General features: G+C 43.1%; 2 protein-coding genes across 6 annotated transcripts; one reads left to right on the forward strand and one right to left on the reverse strand.

The window, feature by feature from the left end:
* Nucleotides 1–1271: 1271 nt before the first annotated feature.
* On the reverse strand, nucleotides 1272–22001 carry XPA (XPA, DNA damage recognition and repair factor). Of its 4 annotated transcripts, none has more exons than XM_085845911.1 (8): nucleotides 21848–21863; nucleotides 11659–11755; nucleotides 6269–6687; nucleotides 5543–5661; nucleotides 4948–5053; nucleotides 4482–4647; nucleotides 4221–4338; nucleotides 1272–1625 (listed from the first exon to the last, which is right to left on the reverse strand). In XM_085845911.1, exons 2-8 carry the CDS (start codon nucleotides 11740–11742, stop codon nucleotides 1474–1476), a joined length of 1164 nt encoding a protein of 387 aa, XP_085702037.1. In that variant the 5' UTR covers nucleotides 11743–11755; nucleotides 21848–21863; the 3' UTR covers nucleotides 1272–1473. The 4 variants fall into 4 exon arrangements, with proteins under 4 accessions (XP_085702037.1, XP_085702038.1, XP_085702039.1 ...); XM_085845912.1 differs by lacking the exons at nucleotides 11659–11755; nucleotides 21848–21863 and adding exons at nucleotides 6795–6933; nucleotides 10426–11630; XM_085845910.1 differs by lacking the exon at nucleotides 21848–21863 and adding an exon at nucleotides 2297–2392 and having other exon boundaries at nucleotides 1488–1625; nucleotides 11659–12631.
* Nucleotides 3916–21841, forward strand: LOC147016836 (uncharacterized). Of its 2 annotated transcripts, none has more exons than XM_085845915.1 (2): nucleotides 3916–4141; nucleotides 20474–21841. In XM_085845915.1, exon 2 carries the CDS (start codon nucleotides 20786–20788, stop codon nucleotides 21710–21712), a length of 927 nt encoding a protein of 308 aa, XP_085702041.1. In that variant the 5' UTR covers nucleotides 3916–4141; nucleotides 20474–20785; the 3' UTR covers nucleotides 21713–21841. The 2 variants fall into 2 exon arrangements, with proteins under 2 accessions (XP_085702041.1, XP_085702040.1); XM_085845914.1 differs by lacking the exon at nucleotides 3916–4141 and adding an exon at nucleotides 12953–13062.
* Nucleotides 22002–22775: the final 774 nt, after the last annotated feature.

Consider the following 22775-nt stretch of genomic DNA (forward strand, 5'->3'; position numbering starts at 1 on the left):
TTAAAGTTATTACAGACCAGTATAGCATAATTGTGCATTGGATGAAAGCTGTTTTGGCTGTTGGAAGTCTGGTCGGGTTGCAATAACACCAGCCAAGGCTGCCGTGGCTCAGCAATGACCACAACATGAGATAAGAGACACCAACAGTGCTGCCGTGGCCTTGCCAACAATAACAAAATGAAGATGAAGGAGACAAACCATTTGCAGTGGATATAAAGAGCATCGACAGTTTGTGTCAAGAAGAAGAGGAAAAAACAGAGAAGGAAGGAACAGCTGCTGCACTGAATTTCATGTGGGGAAAATCATTTTAAAACTGATTGAAACAGTAAAGAAAGAAGTGGGGGTCCGCTGTATGCGAACCTGGAATAGTTCAGCGACCCCATTCCCTGAATACGAAGAATCAGCTTCACCCCTCTCCATGGTGGTTTGTGGAGATTCAGCTTCACTTCTTACGTCATACCTGGCAGGCAAGGTATCATAGTTGCTGAACCCCCTCTACTTGTCGAATCTACTGGCTGAACATTGCACTGCTGTTGTCTTGGAGATTACTTCAAAGCAGGCATCTCGTCACTGGGACATTATCGAGAAGGTAGCCTTGCCCGTTCCTCCACTCTTTCCTCACTTGTTTCCAGTCACACATCGTCCTTCACAGCTTGGAGTGCCCGTCCAACCTCTATCACACAGCTTGACCTGTGGACTCGGGTTCTTCTGCATACTTGGGTGATACAAGGCTTCACACCCTCAGACTTTCATGATGCGACTGGCCTATTAGCTTCATCCTGTGTGCACCCACTGGACAAGATCCTTATGAACATGCTCACCGCCGACCCTTCACCCATTTTTAACCTGCTGGAGTTTATTTAACAAAAATTTTGCTTGAGAGAAGTTTCCACCTCAAAAGTCGTGAGTTAATTCATAGCTGCATTGATGTCTGACGTTTGTACTTTATTAATATAATTTGTGGATTCTTAGGAAAGCCATTAGGTGTTGCTTTTAATCAGTATTATTGTTTTTATTTTTTAAGGTAGATGGAAGGGATTAATAAATATTACTAATAAAATGATCCTTTTTTTTTCTTGTCGTTTGCTGGTTTCACCTGTAAAAAAATATATATATATACAGGACACATTGGTGTCCTTATTTATTTTCTGCTGTGACGTCCTCCAGGTAAGGTGAACTCGCTGCGGTGCCTCAAGGTGTACACGTAACTGTTTAACAGCCACTGAATTTTCAAAATGAGTGGGGGGAGGGGGGGTGGAAGAATCATGCTGTGATGTCATAGGAATGTTTATTTTTCAGAATGAGTGGAAAAAAAAAAAACAATCACACTGATGTCACAGCAGTTTCTCAAATGCAGTCAGAAAAACGTTTGCAATGTTGTTCAGAGTGGTGCACCGGATTCAAACCCAGAAGCCTCCGGTTAAAGGGCTTTCTGTACTGGACAAACACATGGTTTAAAAGTATTTTTCACCTTTACATTTTCTCATACACAAGACAGTGTCCGCAGCTCGAACACGTTTTCCTGTATTCGTCCGATCCCGCATCGTACTCTTCCGGACCAAACTCATGCTTGTGTACGGCAGAGCTTCGCTGGGTCATGCTGCTCCTCACACTCAGTCGGAGCTCTGAGTCAAAAATATCGAGAGGAAAACAAAAGACAAGGTCAATCACAGCTCAAGCTCTGATCCCTTTGTGAATGTTAAGAAAAATGACAAGTATTTCAAAAAGGAAATCAGAATGCAGAAGGAGGAGGAGGAGGAGGAGATTGGGACCATACACTGTGCAGAGCATTGGTGCTGCTTTCGCAGTCTCCTTGGCTATTGGGCACAATCCTGGACAGGTCGCCACTCCGACACAGTATACCAGCATGAGGGCACTCATTTTGCCAACCTCAGAAGGATGACAGGTTGAGTTAACCCAACCTGGTATTAATTAAACAGCTGAGCGGGATTTTAACTCGGGACACTAGGATCCAAAGCCTGCCGCCCTAACCATTAAGCCAACACCAGGCATAATGCAGAAGGCTTCACTGGGAAAAGTATTTTAAGGTCAGATCTTTGACCAAACTGACGCATATGCTGATCTCATAATCCCTCGATCCTTGACTTACAAACTATGCACAAAATTTATTTGAAGAAGTTAACTTTTTAATTACCCTGCGCATGAAACACAAAGCAGGGTTGAGCAATTGGTTCAACCTGTCTCTACAGACATCAGTCTTACAGATTGAGGAATTACTTAATTTCAATTTAATTCTATATTTTGAGCAATGCAGAACATTAATCAGAACACAAACCTGCAGTTTAGCAGTACTTTGGTTCTGAATCCAGCAAATTGTATGGGATCTCATCCCAAATGCACAGAGAGGAGCAAGATAATAGTTTTACTCTGTCTGACAAACAAACAAAATTGAAAATCATTCCAAAAAGGAAACACTCTTTAGTGGGACATCATAAAAGACACAAACAGGCACAAATAATTATTAATGTAATGTATTGAATATGGTGGTGTAAAAGACGGTGCATCAAAATCGGTACACTTCTGAAAAAGGTTGGTTTTTTTTTCTCTTTTTCCTTCAACCTTTAAAACCTTTTAAATTTCAGTTGAATTATATACTTGAACACTCGAACACAAATCACCTTGTTGGCACTTCCAAAAACCACCAGTTTAGCAGTACTAGAAAAAATATGCAATTTTACGTCATCTCGACCAATCAAATTTGCCACTCTGCTCTCAGTGTTGGGCAATATCAAGATTCGGACAAAATCGTGGCTCATAGGAAATACAGATTGTGATCTGAAGCACAGACCGAGAGTTGAAAAGACCATTCCCATATCCATTTTCTCAAGTTTGCGTGGGGTAAGGTGTTCTATGAACTTGGTATAACCATTGGTGCCGGGAGCGTAACTATAGTCAGTAATTTGCTCGACTTTAACGATTGAAGATAAATATTTTGATGTGATATGTAGCCCATGCTCGCGAAGCGAAAAGTGGGGTTAAGTGATCGGTCCCATATGTGCGTGTACATACGTGTCTGCATTTTGTTATTCCCTTTTCTCTGGAACCGTTTGTCGGATTGACAAAAAATTTTCCCCATAGGTGTGACTACTCATGTAGAATGTTTTAAAGATAATTATAACGTCATAGGTCACGTGGTGTGGCAGTCATGTTGGGGAAAAAGGGAAAATGTTGGACCTCTGTATCTCTATCTTCGAAACCGCACCATGGAAAAAATTGAAACTTGGCACATGTCAAGTACTCCATGGGGAATAAGTGCAATTTTTTTTTATGATGTCATAATTGCAAACGTAGAATACTTCATCCCATCAGTATGAAATTTTTGAGGGTCATCTAGGGATAAATTGGTCTTGAGAAAAAAATTATGTCATCGGTCATGTGGTTCAGCAGTCATATTTTAAAAAAAAATAATAATAATAACCGCCCCCCCCCTCCAAAACGGCGAAACATTAAGGAGAAACTTTACAGGTATGGCCGTGTAGCCATGATGAACACAAAGTTCTCTACCTATAATGTCATAGGTCACATGGTTTGGCAGCCATATTGGATTTCCCCTAAAAACTTAAAAATCATCTCCAATGGCTGGACAGATCGAGAGAAAACTTCACACACATGTTCCCCAAGGCTTGGGATACCAGGGTGTTAATGGATAATTCATAGGTCACATGGTTTGGCAGCCATATTGGATTAAAGGAAAATATTTTTAAAATATTTTCTTGAACCGCTGCATCAATCGACGTGAAGCTTCGAAATTATGATCTTGTCGTGATGTGGAATATGTGTTTTAAATTTCAAATTGATTGAATGCATGGTCTGGCAGCCAGAATTATTTATTTTTTTGAATGCATTCTTTTTGATTTTTTTTTTTTTTTGATAAGGCTCACTTGGCTGCACCTGGATGGGTTTGAGGGTAGAGGAAGGAGTAGCAGCTAAAATGAAAATCCTATCCAGGTTCAGCCTGATGACTTCATCTTTTCTTTTTGCTTATTCAGGTTCCTTCTGATGACTCCAATGCAAAACATATTCTATTTGGTCTTCCATTTGATTTTAATTTAATTTTTTTATTTTCAAATTTGCCACCAGAAGAGTTGGCTCACACCAAGTCCTTCTCAAGACTGCGCAGGTAAGTATTCTATAAATACCATCATTTCGTTTTGTCATCATTGGCATTTGATGAAGATGTTAACTTATTCCATCTTTACCTTTTATCTTCTTGTCGAAGCGTTTTTGCTGGATGTGTTTGCGGTGTCCCTGCCGTCTTTCCTTCTCTTCTTCTCGTTTCACCTCATTGCCCCACACTTCTAATGAACGCATTTCCACCTGAATGTCACATGAGGGTTATTAGTTTGCTGCGGACAACATCTCCATGGCAATTGCTTTTAGTGCAGACACAAGGTTTTTGTGACTAACGTTTATCAAAAGATTTTGACCACTTGGAAGGGATTGACAAGCAGCTGATGTACCTGCAGGCGCAGGTACAGCTTCATCTCACTCCAATGAGAGTGTTGTGGGTTTTTGCGGGTGATGTAACGAAGCGAAGGTTCCCGCAAATCCAAGTCGCAGTCTTTCAGCAGGAATTCGGACTTTGCTTCAGTGCGAGTCATAAGGCCGTGCTGTCCTTCCACGTCCCTGTTTTTTTTTTTAAAGCACAAGTTCCCCTTTAAAGGCATAATTCTGAAACTTCACCTCTTAGCAGTATGAAGACAACCAAGCATTGCACAACTTTAGCAGGCTGGTCCCAGCTGCACAATCAGGGAAGGAAATGCAGATTTACAAGAAAATGAGCGAAAGAAGAAGTCTTTACAAACTAGCTATGTGCTTGTGCAATGAGTTCATATACTGTAGACAGCATATGTCTACATATGTCCCCCTCCCCCACCACGAACCCTCATTTTACCCCCAAAGTTCCAGATACTCAACCAAGCTCACCTGCACCTGTCACAGATGGTCAGGTCAAAGTTAGAGCTCAGAAAGGAGTCCATGAAGGGTTTTCCACACTCCTCACATAGGACGTACTCGTCCTGCACCACAGGGGCTAATGAAGAGTATCCTTAGTCCATGCAGCGGTCATTTTCTACCTTATAAGTAGGCTTTACAGGATTCAATTTTTATCGGCAAATATTGATAAACATCGACTTCAGATTACACTCACAGACTAACGGGGAAAAAAATTCCATGGTTAATGGGTGAGATTTATAGTAATGGGACATAATAAAATTTACTATGGTTCCATTAATGTATAAAAAATAAAATAAAAAATGCAACAAGTGAAGCCGGTATTTACATCTCTGCGAAAACAGCCGGTTCTGGGGTGAAGCATTCGGTGTACAGTGCGTGCGTGGGGTTGGAAATGAGAAAGAGCATAGTTATGTTTTTCATGGATGGTTAAATGGTACCAATACCAGAGATATTATGCACTGTAATACAGCAATTACAATCCTGAAAAATTAATTTGTGAAAAAAAAAATCGGTTTAAATTACATTAAAAAAAAAAACCATCAAATTCTTCGCATTCCGCTCTCACCAGGATTCTCAACAACTTTTCTTATCTTACAAGCTCCCTCTCCTTCATCTTCCCCTTCCTCCAGTAGGAAGCCTCCTCCCGTGTCCAATGCTCGACCCCCACGTTTGGTGTTACATTTACTGTCAAGAGAGACACTTTCTTGGAACACCTGAACGGCATTAGGAAGATCCTGTTTCACACATGCACAAGTGCACAATTGCATTGTAGATTATACAAGTATCAAAAAAAGCGATTTCACAACCGAGAATCCAAGGCATCGTAATGGAATTTAACTGATACCAAAATAAATATAATGCAGACGAAACGATGGGAAAGCATAGTCATAAATAGGAGGTCGATTATTTCAACCGAATTCTCAGTGGCCTAAATTATTTAGGTTTCAACGATTTTGCAAAGTACAAGGAAAAATGAAAGTTTTGAAAAGAGAACGCGTGGTGCAAAAAAGCAAGTTTAAAACGTTCCCAAGGTCATATATGCCACATATCTTTGGACAATTCATAACGACAAAAAAAATCCACAAGAAACGGGTCTTGTAGCCAGTCAGCTCCGATGATTAGGGAGCATAACCATTGGTGCCGGGAGCGTAACCAACCATACAGCCATCACTGGTGCTTGAGGGAATTGATACCATATTTCTCTACACAATGACAAATCAATGTGGATCCACACAATGTAAACGATTTTGAAACAGGAAACCCACATCCACATCCCAATTTCTGGCTTTACCCGTCAGAATGTGGCAAAGGTTGCTTTGCCAAGTGGGCTTGCCGCAAGAGGAGCGCACGTTGCCTGTTCCGCTCAATGTGGGCGAGAACCGCGGCTGACAGGTTCTCGGTCTGCTCGTCTGCTTGACAGCCGGAAGTCGATAACCGTTGATGAGAATCCGCAGAGGAACTCAACCCTTGCTTTTCAGAGTTATGAGATGGATCACACTCGTAAACATGTTGAGGCGAAGACGGTTCTGGGTTCTCAACCGTCGGCTCTTGACCCAAGTTGTTTGTATGGTCCAGTTTTGGTCCACGGTTTATCCTGGTGTCGTATCTTCGCTCCTCATGAGTGAGATCCTGATAGTCAGACTGGAGATTCTGTCGGTCATGAGTCCCATCATCACTGGAAATCATCTTATGCAGAAAAGCTGGAAATACCTGTGGTCAGACAGGACAACTGGTTAAAAATTTCAAACATGGAAGTAAGCAAATAAATAAATACTTAAAATTTATATAAAATAAACAAGGGCAGTGTAGTTCTTTACATTCATTAAGGAAAGGAGGAGGAGGAGGAGAAGATTGGGACCATGCTCTGTGCAGAGCGTTGGTGCTGCCTAAGCAGTCTCCTTGGCTATTGGGCACAATCCTGGATGGGTCACCACTCCAACACAGTATGGCACTGCCACTCCAACACGGTCAGGTCAGGTCAGGTTCGATCTGTGACCTGCTACAGGTACCATGTAAACCTGTACTAACCTGTTCCATGGTCGGGTTGTCGGCGACTAAACCGTCTCCCCCACCAGGTTTTCTGGTGAGGAGGGTGTTTGGATATGGACACCCAGCAGGATTAAAAACAAAACCTGTCAAAGGGCGGAGGAGCTCCTTGTGAGCCAACGGCCATCCATATCTAGTGCCCAACTGTGTCTGCGGACGTCCTCCTGCAGTTGGGTTACTTCTTATTAGGAGGTTGGTGGCAGGATTTGCACTCCAGCCACCGTAAAACGCTTCATTCCGCAAAACGCAAAAACGCAAAAAAATCTGAAAACCCACTCCGTGGGAGTACCTCCTGTGCAGCTTCCCTTCGCAGGGCAGCTCACCGGATGATGGGATTGGGGCAAAGCCTTCGGGACCCCCAATCTTTGATAGGAGGGAAACCACGGGGTAACATCCCTGGGTCAGATTGCGGGAGAGTGTGTCGGAGTGGTGCTGAGGTGTCGTCCACCAGACGGCGGTCTCCTTGGGTTAACCTGAGGCGGTCCCTTCGGGTGGGTGCCTGGAATGTCCTATCCCTAAGAGAGGATGATCACCTGTCTCTGTTATCATCTGAGCTCAAGCGTTTGGACATCGGGATTGCAGCTCTCTCTGAGGTTCGGAGACCGGATTGCGGCGAGATAATGGTGGGTGGTTACACCTACTATTGGTCTGGTCGCTCTGATGGTTACCATACCCAAGGAGTTGCTGTAGCTGTGTCCAATAAGCTGACCCCAATGATAATTGAGGTAACACCGGTCAACGAGCGTATTATGAGATTAAGGATTCGTCACTCCTTAGGTGTCATTTCCCTGGTCTCTATTTATGCTCCGACTGAGGCGAGTGATCTTACCGTGAAGGATGCATTCTACGCCACACTCGAGTCTGTGGTTGATCAGTGCCCCAGACGAGATACACTTCTAGTCTTGGGGGATTTCAATGCATCGACTGGAACTGATAGGGATGGTTATGAGGTGTGTGTTGGTCCCCATGGGTCAGGAACTATGAACCAGAATAGCACTAAGTTCCTTGACTTTGCAAGAAGTCATGGACTTAGGGTGGCTGGTTCATGGTTTCAGCGCCCGCAAGCTCATCGCTGGACTTGGTATTCCAACGCTGGCGGTGTGGCAAAGGAGATTGACCATGTCCTCATTGACGGTCGTTGGAGGATGATCCAGAACTGCAGGGTCTACCGGAGTGCTCAGTTCCTCAATACTGACCACAGGCTTGTTGTAGCAACTCTAAAGCTGCACCTTAAATCCTGGAGAATGGTACCATCCCAGCCTAGGCTGGATGTTGCCAAGCTCAGGGATGAGAGAGTAGCTGAGGAGTTTGCGAACAGGCTGAGTGGACACTTGGGGGTCTGGGTGCTTTGGGGGTCCTGAAGAGTTGTGGAGCGCCTTCAAGACCACCGTCCTTGATGTTGCCGGTGGATGCCTTGGAGTTCACCGCAGGGCAAAGAAGAATTTTGTCTCTCAAGGGACACTGGATACCATTGACCAGAGTCGCAGGGCCAGGCTGAATGGCAGAGCTGAGCTGTTCAGGGAGCTGAGGCGTAAAACTGTACGTGCACTGAGGGTGGACAAGGAGGCCTATGTGCGAGGAATCTGTGAGGGGGTAGAGCATCACCTGTGGACAGGTGATTCTCGTCCCGCTTACAGGGGAATTCGCGCATTACGTTCATCCAAGCCCATCCCTCGGAGCACTGCAGTTCGAGCAGAGAGTGGTAGGCTCTTGACAGAGGAGTCTGAAGTGAAGGCCCGCTGGGCCGGTTACTTTGAGCGGTTGTACCAGGCTGATCCCCCAGCTGTCGAGTTGGACGTCAAGGGTGTTACAATCCCTGTTGCTGACCCTCGAATCAACTGTGGTCCACCATCGCTTGTGGAAACACGAGCTGCGGTGAACCAGTTGAAACGGGGCAAAGCTCCAGGGATCTGTGGCATCCATGCTGAACTTCTCAAGGCTGGTGGAAATGCTGCACTCGCGTCGTTGCATGCAGTTTTGTGCTCTGCCTGGAACACAGGCATCATCCCAACTGACTGGAAGAGGGGCCTTGTTGTCCCTCTCTGGAAAGGGAAGGGTGATCGCCAAGACTGCAACAACTACCGAGGGGTGACGCTGCTCTCAGTGCCGGGCAAGGTCTTTGCTCGGATAATTCTTGATAGGGTTCGCCACCATCTGCTTGAGCACCAGCGTCCAGAGCAGTCAGGCTTTACGCCAAAGAGGTCAACGATTGACCGTATCCTTGCTCTTCGTGTCCTCACTGAACGCAGACGAGAGTTTCGGCAGGGGCTGCTTGCAGCCTATGTTGATCTCTGTAAAGCGTTCGATTCAGTGAATCGGGATGTCCTCTGGAGGATTCTTGGTCTTCGTGGGGTGCCACCGAAACTGATCGATCTGATGTCTGAACTCTACTCTGGTACTGAGAGTGCTGTGAAGTGTGGTGGTACCGCCTCTGACTTATTTCCAGTTGTTACTGGAGTTCGTCAGGGATGTGTACTTGCCCCCACACTTTTCAGCACTTGTATGGACTGGATTTTTGGGAGGATGTCGGAGAGATCAAGTTGCGGTGCATCGTTTGGCAATGTCAAGATCTCGGACCTTGATTTTGCAGATGATGCAGTCATCTTTGCGGAGACTTTAGACATCCTCTTGGGGGCCCTCGAGGTGCTGAATGAGGAGTCGGAGCCGTTGGGATTACGGATTTCTTGGGTCAAAACAAAGATCCAGGCTTTCGGTGACATCTTGGATGCTGCTGTCCTGTCTGTGTCTGTTTGTGGTGAGGATGTTGAGGTCGTGGATAGATTCACTTACCTTGGCAGTGATATTCATGTCTCCGCAGGTTGTGAGCCGGAGGTCAATAGACGTCTGGGTCGGGCCTGGGGAGTCATGGATTCACTGGATCATGGGGTGTGGCGCTGCCGGTACCTGTGCGGGAGGACGAAAGTCCGAGTCTTCAGGTCCTTGGTACTTCCAGTCTTGCTCTATGGGTGCGAGACTTGGACTTTGACCAAGGATCTGAGACGGAGACTTAATTCCTTTGGTACCAGGTCTCTTCGGAGAATCCTTGGCTATCGCTGGTCGGATTTTGTGTCCAACGAGCGGTTGCTGAGAGAGACTCGGATGAGATTTGTTACCTGCATAGTCCGTGAGCGTCAGCTGCGGCTGTATGGACATGTGGCTCGTTTTCCTGACGCTGATCCTGCTCACCAGATTCTCTCAGCGAGGGAGTCTCATGAGTGGAGGAGGCCAGTGGGCCGACCACGTGCCTCATGGTTGCAGCAGGTTGACCATCATCTCAAGGAGATGGGGATGGGCCTGGCATCTGCCTGGGGGATGGCCAGACGGAGGCCCCTGGAGTACCGGCGGAAAGTGGACGCAGCGACGCGCTGTTCTGGCACATGCTCCCATACCTGACCTGACCTGACTCCAACACAACACCAGCATGCTGGCACTCATTTTGCTGACCTCGGAAGGATAACAGGCAGAATCAACCCCACCTGGTATTAATTCAACTCAGGACCCTAGGATCGAAAGCCCACCACCCTAACCATTAAGTCAACACTAGGCATATTAAGGAAAGGGATCAAGATATATGCAGTGAATGAAATGGGTACACAGTGAAAATACAGTAATGAGACATTTCCATGATGTGCAACAGGATAGAAGTCGGTCATACGTAAATGGAGTACTGTAACTACTCAATATCACCAAGTTCTTGAAAAGTGCACAGCACAGGTATCAACCTCGTTTACTCAACGCACAACGATGACGTAAAATAAACATTTGGGTATACATCTCTCCAACCCCCGAGTCCAATTAACAAGCAATTAAAAACCAAAACTCCCGCCGCTATAATGAGCAAATTAAAGGGTTACTTCGTATGGTTACTCTGAGGATTGAAATAGGTGTGCGTGCCACATACTGCATCTGTTTCCTCCCCAAAGTGGTTCATTTGTGCAATGGGGATAGTTGGTGGCGATGTCTAACTGCAGATATTCTGTGTGTTTGGACTCGGACTGGAGCAAAAAGGACAAAAATTGAAAAGTGCTGTGGCTCCGTTAGCAGTTCGGACTTGCGCTGGGACAGCAAGAGCAAAACAGACGGAATAGTGCTGGGACATGACCTCGAGCATCACGTACTCATTATGCGCTACTGTGGTCAATATGGATTCACACTACTTAAAATATGACCCGAGATGGACTGTGGGGTTTCCATCCGAACCTCTGGCTCATGATGTGGAGAAATTAGGTTAAAATCCCATACTGTATATCATAAGTGTTTGTCCATCGTTTACTGAGGTCCTTGCAATTCACGTTAAAGATCATTGATGTCTACTAATGTCTTTGTCCTGCAAGTGATTTATGTGCAAGCTCCTCCATGACGGGCCATACATCACTGGAACATGTAGGGCGTAGTGTGACACCATGATAAATACGGACCCACACTCTGACAATAAATAACATTTATTTTTACAAAACAATTTGTTTTTTTTCCTCTGGGTACTCTTTCTGCAATTGAAGTAAAATATGAGTTCCCTTGCAAGGAACTTCGACACAAGAGGAGGCCGTTAGGCCCATCAAGCCTGTGCAATGATTCCCAACCTACGTGCTCTATCCTTTTTAAATGCCGAGAGTCAAGCAGGGAAGTAGCACGTACCATTATTAAAGTCTTTGGTGTGACCCGGCCGGGGTCGAGTTCGAACGACCGACCTGCCATACTCAAAGCGGACGCTCTAACCATGAAGTCACCAATTCTGGGGTTCGTGCAGAAGATGCATAGACAACGTGGGCTTTTAAAGAGCATATCATGAAAACGCCACCTGAACTTGTTAAAGGAAAAACATAAGGTATATTGACAGATTATGATACACCTGAAGGAGCAATGAGATATACCAGACAACACCTGAATATTCATGTCGAGTTCTGAAGCAGTGACCATGGGCAAATCCATCATGTTAGATCCAACAAAGAAGATATGGTTCTATCCAAGTCATCATCTAGTTCCGTTAAGTCGTGTCCGACTTCTGGTGACATTCATGATCAGATTTCTCCAAACGTCCCGATCCTCCACTGTTTCCTGAAGCTCTGGCAGACAGCTTGGTTGCAGCCTTTGCCCCATCGATCCAGTGCACACAAGGTCTGCCGTGGCCTCTTCTTCCAGGATATAATCAACACATTTGCATTCATCAAATTTACACTGGCAGCTATACAAGCAATGGTGAACATCAGAGTGAAATTTATTAATACCTTGAAATTGATGAGTTGTGCTTTTTTTGCAGCTTTGATGTTACATTAGAAAAGGTAAAGAATATGCAACAAATATCAACATAAAGAAAACTAATACAATAATGACTATAAGTAAAAAGCAAGTGCTGAGAATCGCAAGAGATTGCGGATGAGAACAAGTTGAAAAGTTTGTGTCCTGTGCAATCTTGGAAGTGGAAAATAAAAGTTTGTATATCTTGGCCGGAAATGTGACACTGAAATCATAAGGCGAATTGAAATGGTGAGCAGTACTGCGCCAATCACGGGTGGAGGGGAGCGTCCCCCTGAGCCGAGATTCCACCGATGAGAGGGGTGGGGTCCACGAAGGGAGAGGGTGGGCCGGGGATAAAAGGAGGAGCACACGAACAGCTGGCAGTCTGCAGAAGTTTGAGAGAGAGAGGGTCTTGAGTTGGCTGTCCAGTCGGCTTGCATCGAGAGCAGTCCATGCTCTTGTTCATCCGGTTACGCCTTTCACGTTCACATTCATGCTTTTACTTTCACTCTCATTCCTTCTCATACCTTTCACCTTCTGCCCTTGCACACCTTCGCCTGGCGACCTGTTCGCTGCACTCCTGCTATCTGGCTTTGTTGTTGCACCCCTTCGCCTCTTCAACACAGAGTGGTCCCGCTAAAACCTGCACTGAATTTGTTCCACAAAAGACATCACCGGGCACATGAAGAGGCACGGCACGTTGGTATGGAGAGAGGGACCAGAGTGGAGCGTGGGGGATCTGGATCAGCGGTACATCTGTGCCAGAACTACTGGGCGGTGCTGTCTCAACTGGGTTGGCGCAAGGTGTGCAAGGACTCGACACATCCTAATCTTCCTCTTTCTTTATCTCTTATCTCCATCTTGCCCATCTTTCCCTTCAATGTCGGATGCATGATTGGCACCAACGTTAATATAAGTGACAGTGCAAGGCATCCGATAGTGTGAATGTTCGCTTCGGGGATAAGGAGAAATGTATAAATGTCTGTACATACATGCTCATGAATTGCCTTCTCTGTAAACACGTGCATTGTTTAAGTTAAGCCTTGTTTCGCAAGAATTTGTGTCCTGACTTCTGTCAATTTTGATGGTGGTGTAAGGCAACTGAGTGGTTGATTGCTCAGTTTTTAGATTGGCTCGTAGATTGCAGGAAGTGGCGCGTAACCATGGTTCACTCGGCCAATTAACATCCATTATATAGCTGCCAGCACAATACTCCATCTGAGACGATCATCTCGCCGGCAACAGTCACGTGATGCTAGGCGTGGGGAGCCAGCCAGAGATTAGCGACATGCAGAGTGTTCCTGGTCTTTGAAGACATGCCTACCTCGTTAGAGTTATCCAGAGGCGATGTCTGCCACAATATCTAAAAAATATGCCACAATTTGGTGAGGATCTTAAACTAGTTCATCAGTCTTGGTAGCATCCACAAGTAGCTATGGTTTCTCTTTGCCTTTAATGGATGGCTCTATCATGCCACAGTGAATGTCAGCAACGTCAACGACAACGAATAGATTCAGTCAACTTGATTTACTCACGCTCATCGTTTTTCATGTTAAAGATTGTCACAGTGGATATATGGCTAGTAGTCAGTGGAGAGAGTGGCATTGGTTTTGATACACCCCTCTCACTATGATACACTCATCGTGATGGTATGTCAGTAGATGGAGAAAGTCCTGCTACGATGGGTTAATGGTGTTGGGCATAGGTGTAGGATAGCACTGGAAGTGTCTATTAACCTCCACGTCATTGGCTCAGGTGCTGAAGGGAAACAACGGCCAAGCTATGCCCCCTAAGATAGCACTCTTGACCCAAGCTTGCCACCCAACCAGATGGTATCATTTCCAGGTTGATATTGTTACGGATCCGGGGTTCAAGTTTGACCACGAGGGGAAGCACTCGGATTCCTCCCGAACACCCAGTCTTGAGGCCGCCGGGCACAGATAACTCCATGCGCCAGCGGATTGCTACGCAACCATGACCGCCGATTGGTACTGCCGATCCAGGCAGGGTTACATTACTTCCCGTGTTCCCATTTCCGATGGATTAACCGCACCAAGCAAATTTCGTGCCCTCGATGCATACTTGTGTTAACTTACCATATCAGGTGCAGCCGAGCGGAGCTGCCAAGTACGCACCGGCTAACAAGAGCAAATTAGTGAGGTCGAGCTTCCTGGCTTACCTGTGTGTGGACTACATTGGACTAATGAAGGAAAAGACAGAACGAGCTGGGTACATTTATAATACAAGCAATTTATTTATTTGCATTTACCTTGAGCTCTTTTTCGAGATACTTTTTCAATAAAATAAAATTTACTCAGCTCTTTTAATAGACTTTTTTTTTGCTTGCTTCATATAAAATTCTCAACTTTTTTTTCTCTCTCTCTCTCTTAATAAATGAGTCATTACACAACTGAAGATCTTGTGGCATGTGATAGTATCTCCATTGGTACAAAAGAGAGCTGTGATACTCAAAGCTTACGTTGAAATGATAGTTTTAAAAGTAGTTTTCTAGATGACGAGATGACCCGTGAACCCGTTGGGTTCCTGTTGTGACAGCGGTTGATGAAAAAAATCATTTCAAGAAAAAAAAGATAGCTCCAGCGAACTATACCGCTGAGGTTGTTTGCATTGATCAAATATTCCCCAAGAGTACTTGACTGAATCGGGAATTGATTTTTAAATCATTTTTTTCGTTGCCCGATTTGAACGAAACTTGATACTGCACACCGCAGGAGAATGGTGAGGTGGCCCTAAAATTTTTGCGCTATCGTGTACCATTTTGGCTGTATTTCGGGAACATACATACATACATACATACATACATACAAACATACAAGATGAGAGTGTGAGAGTGTGAGAGTGTGAGAGTGTGAGAGTGTGAGAGTGTGAGAGTGTGAGAGTGTGAGAGTGTGAGAGTGTGAGAGTGTGAGAGTGTGAGAGTGTGAGAGTGTGAGAGTGTGAGAGTGTGAGAGTGTGAGAGTGTGAGAGTGTGAGAGTGTGAGAGTGTGAGAGTGTGAGAGTGTGAGAGAGAGAGAGAGAGAGAGAGAGAGAGAGAGGGAGAGAGAGGGAGAGAGAGAGAGAGAGAGAGAGAGAGAGAGAGAGAGAGAGAGAGAGAGAGAGACAGAGACAGAGACAGAGACAGAGACAGAGACAGAGACAGAGACAGAGACAGAGACAGAGACTAATAGTGAATACTCAGATGGAGATTATGATTTTGAAAAATATTACGATAGTGATGAAGACGGTGTGGAAAATGTATTATTGCGGTTCTGCAAAACTGCATGTCTCTAAGATAATGGCACCCAACATACAGTGATCCTCAGACAGTTGTTTCGTTAGTCTTTGTGCAGTCAGACCTTCCCCTAGTGGGTTAACAGGACGAAGTGCGTTGCGTGGGTCTAAAGCTAGGTCTATTAACTATATCTCTATCTTCGATTCCAACCCTTTCCTTTCAGCCATGGTAAAAATCAAGCAAGCAGGCAAACATACCACGATATGAATTGCAAACACACCACACAGCCTCCCGTGAGAATCAACATAAGAACAAACACTGCACAGCACATGCATGGCACGCCATTATTTCATTCAAATCTGAATGCCAATTTCCAACGGCATCTCACCTTGCTCACACCTCACTCACCAAAAACTCACCACCTCGACCACCAACACCTCCCACACATGTGAAAAATATTCCCGCACCTCTGCATCGATACAATTTGCCACTAAACAGAGGCGTGCTGCACGGCTCAGGGGACTCGGACGGTGTGATGCGGGGACGAGCAATGGACGTTAAGGCCCTGTCACACCTTGACGATTTAGCCAGCGTATGCCGACAGATGAAATATTTGTCTAAAACGCTGGCACACGTCGAATACTTATGGGTAAGTTTTTTATACGTTAAGAGCACGCTGGCATACGTCGTAGTACGCCGAGCTGTTAGACAAATTTTCCATGCTTGAAATTTTTCGACGTATGCCAGCGTATGACTCGCACGTTCCGCATAACGCTGGCCATGAGTTGTAGGCACGTTACGCGATCGTTGACACACGTCGACACACGTTACTTGTAAGTTACTCATAAGTCGAAACATGTCGAGGTAATGTTTAGCGTACCCGAAACTTATTTCTAACCTATGAGTAACGTGTTGAAGGCACGTTACGCGATCATTGACACACGTCGACACACGTTACTTGTAAGTTACTCATAAGTCGAAACACGTTGAGGTAAGGCCAAAAAAAAAAAATGTTGCATTGGCGTAACGGGTCACTGAAAAATAGGGTAGGTCGGTCGGGATCTTTTTTATTTTTATTTTTTTTCCCAATAAATCCCTCCCAAAATCTCCCCCGGCTCGAGTACCACCCTTTTTGTCGGCGGGTTCTGTCCGAAACACTTCCGGGTTTTTGCGATCGCGATCGCAATCAACAAGATACTTAAACGATAGCAAAACAACAAAAAAAAAAAACGTAGGGTCGGCGGAATTTTTAGGGTCGGGCGGGTTATGCCAATGCAACATTTTTTTTTTTGGCCTAATGGTTAGCGTCAATGTTCCAGACTCCCTGGTTTTATTTATTTATTTATTTATTTTTTCTTCAGTATGACGGTGATGTTGACACTTCGATTTCTCGTGCGGTTATAATATAATAAATTAATAGGCTGCTGCTCAACGATTTAAATCATAACCGCACAAGAAATCGAAGTGTCAACATCACCGTCATACCGAAAAAAAACAAAAAAAACAGGGAGTCTGGAACACTGACGCTTACCATTACCTCGACGTGTTTCGACTTATGAGTAATGTACAAGTAACGCGTGTCGACGTATGTCAACGATCGCGTAACGTGCCTACAACTTATAGCCAGCGTATGCGGAACGTGTGTCATACGCCGAGTACGTCGAAAAATTTTCAACATGCTGAAAATTTTCGACGTACTCGGCGTACTACGACGTATGCCAGCGTGCTTCAGCATGCTCTTAACGTATACAAAACTTACCCATAACACATTTGACATGTGCCAGCGTATTCGGCAAATTTTTCATACGTCGACATACGCTGGCTAAAATGTCAACGTGTGACAGCGGCTTCACACTTCGATGTCTGGTGCGGTTATGATTTGAATCGTCGAGCCGCAGCCTATTAATAGCTTACGCCACGTGATCGTCGGCGATACGCTGCCGCGCGCTATGCATAAGTTAGACTATCGTTGGGCATAGGTTGTGAACGCCGACAACATGCTCAGCATTCATTGATATGTTATCTATATGTTATCGAAACGTTATGTGTACGTTACCAATATGTTATGCATACGTCCAACACTTTATTATACGCTAAAAACTTAAAAAAAAACCATCAATGTTTTTTTCATGGTTCAGCATACGCAGCGTTTTACATACATTTTGAGACCTTGCCATACGCTGGCTAAAACGTCAAGGTGTGACAGCCCCTTTATCAAAATGGACTCGTGTTGTCGTACAGTGATACTGATATGGTTATCAAAACGGACTCGTACTGTGATACTGATATGATTATAAAAATGGACTCGTACAGTGATACTGATATGGTTATCAAAACGGACTCGTACTGTGATACTGATATGATTATAAAAATGGACTCGTACTGTGATACTGATATGGTTATAAAAATGGACTCGTACTGTGATACTGATATGGTTATAAAAATGGACTCGTACTGTGATACTGATATGGTTATCAAAATGGATTCATACTGTGATACTGATATGGTTATAAAATGGGCTCGTACTGTGATACTGATACGATTATAAAAATGGGCTCGTACTGTGATACTGATGCGGTTATAAAAATGGACTCGTACTATGATACCGATTTGGTGATATGGTTATCAAAATGGACTCGTACTGTCGTACTGTGAAACTGATATGGTTATCAAAATGGACTGGTACTGTCGTACTGTGAGACTGATATGGTTATCAAAATGGACTCATGCTGTCATACTGTGATACTGATATGGTTATAAAAATGGGCTCGTGCTGTCACACTGTGATACTGATATGGTTATAAAAATGGACTGGTACTGTCGTACTGTGATACTGATATGGTTATCAAAATGGACTCATGCTGTCATACTGTGATACTGATATGGTTATAAAAATGGGCTCGTGCTGTCATACTGTGATACTGATATGGTTCTAAAAATGGGCTCGTACTGTGATACTGATATGATTATAAAAATGGACTCGTACTGTGATACTGATATGGTTATAAAAATGGACTCGTACTGTGATACTGATATGGTTATAAAAATGGGCTCGTACTGTCGTACTGTGATACTGATATGGTTATAAGAATGGACTCGTACTGTGATACTGATATAGTTATAAAAATGGACTGGTACTGTCGTACTGTAATACTGATATGGTTATCAAAATGGACTTCTACTGTGATACTGATATGGTTATCAAAATGGACTTCTACTGTGATACTGATATGGTTATCAAAATGGACTCTACTGTGATAATGATATGGTTATCAAAATGGACTTCTACTGTGATACTGATATGGTTATTAAAATGGACTCGTACTGTGATACTGATATGATTATAAAAATGGACTCGTACTGTGATACTGATATGATTATAAAAATGGACTCGTACTGTGATACTGATATGATTATAAAAATGGACTCGTACTGTGATACTGATATGATTATAAAAATGGACTCGTACTGTGATACTGATGATAATAAAAATGGACTCGTACTGTGATACTGATATGATAATAAAAATGGACTCGTACTGTGATACTGATATGATTCTAAAAATGGACTCGTACTGTGATACTGAGATGGTTATAAAAATGGACTCGTACTGTGATACTGATATGGTTATAAAAATGGACTCGTACTGTGATACTGATATGGTAATGAAAATGGACTCGTACTGTGATACTGATATGATTATAAAAATGGACTCGTACTGTGATACTGATATGATTATAAAAATGGGCTCGTACTGTGATACTGATATGATTATAAAAATGGATTCGTACTGTGATACTGATATGATTATAAAAATGGACTCGTACTGTGATACTGATATGATTATTAAAATGGACTCGTACTGTGATACTGATATGATTATAAAAATGGATTCGTACTGTGATACTGATATGATTATAAAAATGGACTCGTACTGTGATACTGATATGATTATAAAAATGGACTCGTACTGTGATACTGAGCTGGTTATAAAAATGGACTCGTACTGTGATACTGATATGATTATAAAAATGGATTCGTACTGTGATACTGATATGATTATAAAAATGGACTCGTACTGTGATACTGAGCTGGTTATAAAAATGGACTCGTACTGTGATACTGATATTATCATAAAAATGGACTCGTATTGTGATACTGATATGATTATAAAAATGGACCCATACTGTGATACTGATATGATTATAAAAATGGACTTGTACTGTGATACTGATATGATCATAAAAATGGACTCGTACTGTGATACTGATATGATCATAAAAATGGACTCGTACTGTGATACTGATATGATCATAAAAATGAACTCGTACTGTGAGACTGATATGATTATAAAAATGGACTCGTGCTGTGATACTGATATGGTTATAAAATGGACTCGTACTGTGATACTGATATGATTATAAAAATGGACTCGTACTGTGATACTGATATGATTATAAAAATGGACTCGTACTGTGATACTGATATGATAATAAAAATGGACTCGTACTGTGATACTGATATGATTATAAAAATGGACTCGTACTGTGATACTGAGATGGTTATAAAAATGGACTCGTACTGTGATATTGAGATGGTTATAAAAATGGACTCGTACTGTGATACTGATATGATTATAAAAATGAACTCGTACTGTGAGACTGATATGATTATAAAAATGGACTCGTACTGTGATACTGATGTCGTTATAAAAATGGACTCGTACTGTGATACTGATATGATTATAAAAATGAACTTGTACTGTGATACTGATATGATTATAAAAATGAACTTGTACTGTGATACTGATATGATTATAAAAATGGATTCGTACTGTGATACTGATATGATTATAAAAATGGACTCGTACTGTGATACTGATACGATTATAAAAATGGACTCGTACTGTGATACTGATATGGTTATAAAAATGGACTCGTAGTGTCATACTGATCTTCTTCTTCTTTTGGCTGCTCCCTTTAGGGGTCGCCACAGCGGATCATCCGTATGATCCGCATCGTGATTTGGCACATGTTTTACGCCGGATGACCTTCCTGACGCAACCCTGGTCGCCTCTTACGACACAGGGATATGGTACACCTATTTAACCGGGGTATACACTGGCCCAGTATACTGGTACTCATTTCGCCGACCTCGGAAGGATGACAGGCTGAGTCAACCCCCTGGTGTATTAATTCAGTGGCTCAACGGGGCTTGAACTCAGGACCTCTTGGATCCCAAGCCGCTGCCCCAACCACTGCGCCAACACCAGGATATTCGTAGTGTGATACTGATATGGTTATAAAAATGGACTCGTACTGTGATACTGATATGATTATAAAAATGGACTCGTACTGTGATACTGATATGATTATAAAAATGGACTCGTACTGTCATACTGATATGATTATAAAAATGGACTCGTACTGTAATACTGATATGGTTATAAAAATGGACTCGTACTGTGATACTGATATGATTATAAAAATGGACTCGTACTGTGATACTGATATGATTATAAAAATGGACTCGTACTGTGATACTGATATGATTATAAAAATGGACTCGTACTGTCATACTGATATGATTATAAAAATGGACTCGTACTGTAATACTGATATGGTTATAAAAATGGACTCGTACTGTGATACTGATATGGTTATAAAAATGGACTCGTACTGTGATACTGATATGATTATAAAAATGGACTCGTACTGTGATACTGATATGATTATAAAAATGGACTCGTACTGTCATACTGATATGATTATAAAAATGGACTCGTACTGTAATACTGATATGGTTATAAAAATGGACTCGTACTGTGATACTGATATGGTTATAAAAATGGACTCGTACTGTGATACTGATATGATTATAAAAATGGACTCGTACTGTGATACTGATATGGTTATAAAAATGGACTCGTACTGTGATACTGATATGGTGATAAAAATGGACTCGTACTGTGATACTGATATGGTGATAAAAATGGACTCGTACTGTGATACTGATATGATTATAAAAATGGACTCGTACTGTGATACTGATATGATTATAAAAATGGACTCGTACTGTGATACTGATATGGTTATAAAAATGGACTCGTACTGTGATACTGATATGATTATAAAAATGGACTCGTACTGTGATACTGATATGATTATAAAAATGGACTCGTACTGTGATACTGATATGATTATAAAAATGGACTCGTACTAATGCCGTTTCGAGTCTATTGTCGCTCCGTCCCAGAACGACCGTAGTTTAGGATACATATGTATATATACGGCATAACACCCCCACTCGATTAATAACCGCTGTATTGACCTCGATCTGCTCGACCGACGAACCGACCTGTTACACTGTACTTGAAAGGGAAGCATCCGATTGGCGGGTGCCCAACGTCCCCTCACGTTGTGTTGACTGTTGAGTGCACTATGCACGAGTTCCGCAAACGCGATTCGTCACTCGCTCCGTCTGAACACGCGTTTCCTTCGCAATGAAGAAGCAGATGACGGCGCTGATCTCACGCAAGGATGGTGATTGTCTTTTTTTTTCCTCCTCTCCATTAAAAAAAAAATGGAGAGTTAAGGAAAATTCGTTTAAGGTCGTTTGTAAAGTGAACAAAATATTTTTGAAACACCTGAATTGACTTTAAAAAAAAAAAAAAAAAATACAAGGCCACGAACTTATTGATCAGGCCTCAATATAATTGATTTTCCCTGTTGAAAGAAGAAGCGTTTTAACTCCACGTTCTCCCTCATTTAAACTCCAATGATATTCTTCAATCAACACTCCTTCGTCTTCCACCGCGTACAGGACAAGTACACACACATGTGACATGGGCATTCCATACATCTTCCTGTAAATCTGCTCACAGCACCGGCACACAATGGTCTCCTCTTTTCGAAAAGGGCCGGATTTCGACGTACGACCTTGTAAGCTTTCGGCTTTCGTACTTTCAAAACTTTTTATTCAATTCAGATTTTGCGCATCGATGATTGGTCTCCCGGAAATAGATGTTTGAATCGATTAGTTTGAGGAATTTATGAATTTTTATGCAATGCTCGTTGTACCTACTTCGACCCCTTTCCCTCCTGTCAGCCTCAATTCCGGACCTGCGTCGTATTAACGTTCACATCTCGCAGATGAGACAGCCGGCTTAATATTTACAGGACAGCGTACAACGCCTTGTCTACGGCACACGATGTATGACGGCTAAGTATAAGGTCAGCTCTGGAATAAAAGCGAGATTAAAAAAATAATTATTATAAAAATAAAA

Source organism: Eptatretus burgeri, chromosome 11 (assembly GCF_056783735.1).
Source record: "Eptatretus burgeri isolate ZD-2024b chromosome 11, Ebu_testis_v1, whole genome shotgun sequence".
Taxonomy (NCBI): Eukaryota; Metazoa; Chordata; class Myxini; order Myxiniformes; family Myxinidae; genus Eptatretus; species Eptatretus burgeri.